At 39.2% G+C, this 5,000-nt stretch overlaps 1 protein-coding gene across 4 annotated transcripts in view; it reads right to left on the minus strand.

Annotated features, from left to right (window-relative positions):
* The window catches only part of LOC106883355 (digestive cysteine proteinase 1), a 46,029-nt gene that overhangs the window by 26,113 nt on the left and 14,916 nt on the right, over positions 1-5,000 (minus strand). For all 4 annotated transcript variants that reach the window (XR_016242663.1, XM_089355484.1, XM_089355483.1 and 1 more), the window contains exons 3-4: positions 2,977-3,149; positions 488-725 (exon numbers count right to left, since the gene is read on the minus strand). Coding sequence is in view for 3 of the 4 variants with exons in the window: in XM_089355484.1 (XP_089211610.1) it covers positions 488-725; positions 2,977-3,149 (411 nt within the window). In the remaining variant the exon portion in view is untranslated. The remainder of the gene's footprint in view (positions 1-487; positions 726-2,976; positions 3,150-5,000) is intronic.

Genomic DNA, 5,000 nt, shown 5'->3' on the forward strand with positions numbered 1-5,000 from the left:
CCAGGATTTGGATATTCTGTTCTTAATACTCTCCATTCAATGGGATCAGTGATGAAATCAGACACGGATGCTGAAGCTAGATCAAACACATCCTCAGGCTAGATTGAGAAAGCAATTCTATGATGGCACTAAAGTGGCAACCTGAGAGGAAAAGAGCAGTAGAGTGCCCTAAAAGTAGGACCATTGATAAGGAAAGGAGACGAGAAGAGTGGAGAAGCTGGAATGAGACAAAAACAGTGGCAAAAAAACAGAGCTGGTTGGAAAGATCATGTTGCAGTCTTATGTGCTTCATGGCACAGAGAGAACTAACTATGGTGACCCGGGTAGGCAGAGACTTCCAAATTTAAAGTAAAGAGACCAGCAAAAATAATTTCATCCATGCTAATATGAGAAGGAAAAATATCAATTTAAAATCAGGAAAAAGAAATTAGCTTAAATATTTGTTTGTATGTTGTTTTTTCTAAGAAATGGAGCACAAAAAACTTACATGATGGAATAACAAAAAGGCTCTCATCTGGTGGGCCTTTATTGAAGACTTTGTAGTTTATGGTGTATTTGTCATAATGAGAACCAAACATTGAATCATAACCCATCATTTCAAAACGAAGTGGATACTGTGAATCATCCGTCACCCACATAGTGTACGTGTTTACTTTTGAACCTATTTTCTCAACTTTTTCAAATATTTGTATCCGGAAATCAATGTAAGTGCTTCTACCAATGAACTATAAAAATAGGAAAAAATATAATAAAAAAATAATTAATAATGAAATATTGTAAAATTTGTCTTAGAACAATAGTTTTGAGTCATTATGAAGATGATTAGGTTTATAGCTGCAATTTTATAGCAGCTTTTTGCCTTATGGCATGAGATATGTATATAGGTGCAAGTGTGACTGTGTGGTAAGAAGTTTACTTCCAAACCATATGGTTCCAGGTCCAGTCCCACTGAATGGCACCTTGGGCAGGTGCCTCCGACTATAGCACTGGGCTGATCAAAGAATTGTGAATGAATTTGGTAGACTGAAAGAAACTTGTTGTAAAGATATATACGAGGTGATATCAAAAGGTTCCTGGACTAGTTATGTTTAATAAAAAATAATTTATTTCCCTAAGTTTTAACATCACCTCCTTCAAAATAGTCATCTTGCACAGCAATACACCAGTCCCAGTGTTCTTGCCACTTTTGGAACTGGGCCTGGAAGTTGTCTTCCATAAACAAGTCAAAGCCCTCCTGCAATTCACTCTGGATCTTGACAACGGTGTTAAAACAGTGACCTTTAAGCTGCATTTTCATCTTGGGGAAGTGATGGAAGTCCACAGGTGCTAAACCTGGTGAATAGCACGGGTACGGAAGCAATACCATTTTGTTTTTGGCAAGAAACTCATGAATGAGGTGAGTTCAGTGACAGGATGCATTGTTGTCATGAAGAAACCAATTCTTCATGCTCCACACATCCAGTGACTTTCACCAAATGTCCTCCCTCAAACACTTCAAAATGTCGCAGTAGAACTCTCGATTGACAGTCTGGCCCTGGGAGATGTATTCTTTATACACAATACTGCAGATGTTGGAAAAAAAAAATGTACATGATCTTGATTGAGCTGCGGCTCTGTCGTACCTTCTTCGGTCATAGGGATGAAGGTCTCTTCCGTTGTGAAGACTGCTGCTTCATTTCAGGGTTGTGCCTGTAGACCAAATTCTCATCACCAGTAATTATCCTCGACATGAAGGATGGGTCATCAGTGACAGGCAGACACAGATCTTGACAGACTTTAACGTAATGTTATTTCTGCTCAGTGGTCAGCAGGCAGGGAACAAACTTGGCAGAGACATGCCACATGTTCAATTCAGACGCTAGGATTTCCTGCATGGACCCATACGACAGACCAACAACATCAGTAATGTTAATTGTCCTCCAACAATCCTCATGCAAATGCTGATGAATTTTCTTCACATTTCCAGAGGTGACACTTGTGGCAGGTCTTCCAAATCACGCATTGTCTTCCAGAGATGTTCTTCCGCTTTTGAAGTGCACACGCCACTTAAAACATTGCATACAATCTAAAATCACAGACTACAGCATACACATGATCACAAAAACACAAGTTTCACAACTTGCAAAGTAAACACAGTGATGTCGCTCAGCACACTGCCTCATGAAGGTCACTGCTAGCTTACACTGCACACACAACCAGGTGCTGCCACATGTTGGTGTGCTACAGAACTAGTCTGGGAACCTTTTGATACCACCTCATACATGTATAAGTGCCAAAATACAAAAATACAGAAAATAATTCATTGAATGCTAAAAACAAATATTTTTAAAAATCACTATTATTTTATTAGTCAGATAAAGAATGAAGACTAAAGGTCTGTGGCATACTACTGACAGGAATTGAGTGAAGTACTTTTGTTTACCGTTTTTTTGTTTTTTTTTGTTCAGCTTGGCCAAGGTGGATAGTTCAGCATCCACAACTCTATTTATCAAGACCTCTGACACTCATGGGAGTAAGTTATCCATAAACTGGAGACCTGTCCCAAACACTTGCAAGAGAGTTAATTCCCCTAATGGCAGACACATACCAAATAGGGATATAATGCAGATGACAGATTAAGTCTACCACCCAAGAACTCAGAACACAAAGAGCTGAAACAGACATTTGAAGGCATTTCGTCCTATGCTCTACCAATTTGTACTAATCCACAGCCTTGAATTGGTACTTCAATATAGCAACTCTGAAAGAATAAAAACCAAAGTTGGCTTCATTAGGATTAGAACTGAGACAGTGGTGCTTTGCTCTGTAACAGGTTCACAAAAGCAAAGTTAAATAACCTGAGGCCCAGTGAACAGCCTCTCAACACCATGAAAAATAGAATAAGCCTCAGTTATCTATTATCAACTTCAGCTAACAGAAGTGGGGTGAAGTAGAAAGATAACAGAGAAAAAAATGCTAGAAAACAAACAAACTTACCTTGTAATCTGAGAGGTCTGGTAAGGCTATTTGAGGGACAATTCTTGCATCACTACTGCCAGCTACTTTAAAACAAGATCTCTTATTGAAATCATTGTATGTGGTCACATAGGCCAAAGTGTATGCCTCTCCATAATCACCTTTTCCTCCAATCATAAGTATAGACACAAGCCCTGTAATTGAGTTAGAATTATAATCAGCATGGTAATTGGTTCTTATTTTTTAGTTTAGGGCATGAACCCATCATTTCTGACAATAACATAAAATGATGAGTTGATTGATTGAATTACTGACTCCACTGTATGATCAGTACAAACTAGTATGATAAGAGATTAAAATTACTTCTCAATTTAACTCTGTCTCTCTGTGCGTGCGCGCGCGCGTGTGCACGCTAGGTAAGACTAACTTTTTGGCATTTGCACCTGCCAGATCCAGCCAAAACATTCTACTTGTTTAACCTTTTAGCATTCGTTTCAGCCCAAATTTGTTTTTTCCTTCAAACTGGCCGGGTCCAGCCTCTTACATCTACCCTATACTGTCACTCTAAAAATAAACAATCATACCACTGAAGTCTCAAAACTGAGATAATTCACAATTAATTCAAAGCAATGTGAATAAATAAGCCTTACATTTGACAGAATAATCTGAGTGCTAATGGGTTAAACTGCATCTAGTAATGAGATTCTAGTACAAGATTTCTAGGCTTTTGAGAATTGTGGAGCTACCACTTATCCACTATTGTTCCCAGTTCTACTCTGACCACAGTAGTAGCCTAGCTGTTAGGCTTAACAAACCCAGCTATGAGTTAACAAACATGTGAGCCACTGAGAGTAAAAGACCTCTAGTTCTTGCTGGAAATTCTTTCTTGGAGAAAATAAACTCATAAAAACAAAAACTCTGAAGTTCAGTCGATTTCTGAGTGGCTCAACCACTGTCGTGCCATTAATATTATAACTGATTGCACTAATTACAATTGGGTTCAGTGCTGTGAAACACTTTAGCCATGCAAAACAGAATCATGTGTAGGAACTTCTTGAACTCACAGAACATTTTCACAGGTTCACTGAGTTTAGGAAGTGGGCTTAGTCAGGCATGAGTTGACTTCCAACACCACCAGCACCACGTATGTACATATCATCACCGTTTTGCATCTGCTCACCATGCTGGCATGGGTTGGATGGGTTGCCACAATCCAAGTCAGTTGTTATTCAGAATAACTGTCCCCTGAGACAGGTTGGGGTACCACATCTGGCTTGAAATGTTATGAAACTGACATTTTCTACAGCTGGATGCCCCTTCTATCACCAACCAGCTTACAGAATGTACAGAGTGTTGTCATGTCCCCAACAGTACATGACTAAGGGACCCCCTGAGACCTAATTGTCCACACTCATTTACCAACCACTTTATAGACTGCATTGAATGCATTTTATCATGGTACCTGTACTAGTGCAATTATCTTATACACAACAAAACAAAAGGGATCCTCACAGCACTACACCGTCTCTATATGCTGTAATATAACTAAAGAGAGTAATTGCAAAGGACAAGCTTGGCTTGAATGAAAGAAGCAAAATTATGAAGGGGAAAAAGCAGTTGCAAATATGATAATGATGATGGTGTATGTATATGTATATAGGTGCAGGTATGGCCTTGTAGTTAAAAAGTTCACTCCCCAATTGTGTGCTTTCATGTTTACTTCCCACTGCATGGCACCTTGGAGCAAGTATATTTTACTAGAACCCTAAATGGACCTTGAGTGAATATATTTTAATAGAATCCTTGTGAAACTAAAAGAATCCCACCTGTGTGTGTGTGTGTGTGTGTGTGTGTGTGCATGCACGCACACACATGCATGTGCATATGAGTGGGTTTTCTTCACATTTGTAGGCCTCCGAAAATTGCTGGGCAACAAGTGGCGATGTTGCTGTCATTTCTTCTGTCAATAAGTTGTCTACTGGCTTTCTGCCTTCAAAGATGTGTAGGATAAGAGATCCTCCATTTGAAAAGCAGGAAGAACAGCC

This window comes from Octopus bimaculoides, chromosome 7 (genome assembly GCF_046866305.1).
Source record: "Octopus bimaculoides isolate indiv1 chromosome 7, ASM4686630v1, whole genome shotgun sequence".
NCBI lineage: Eukaryota > Metazoa > Mollusca > Cephalopoda > Octopoda > Octopodidae > Octopus > Octopus bimaculoides.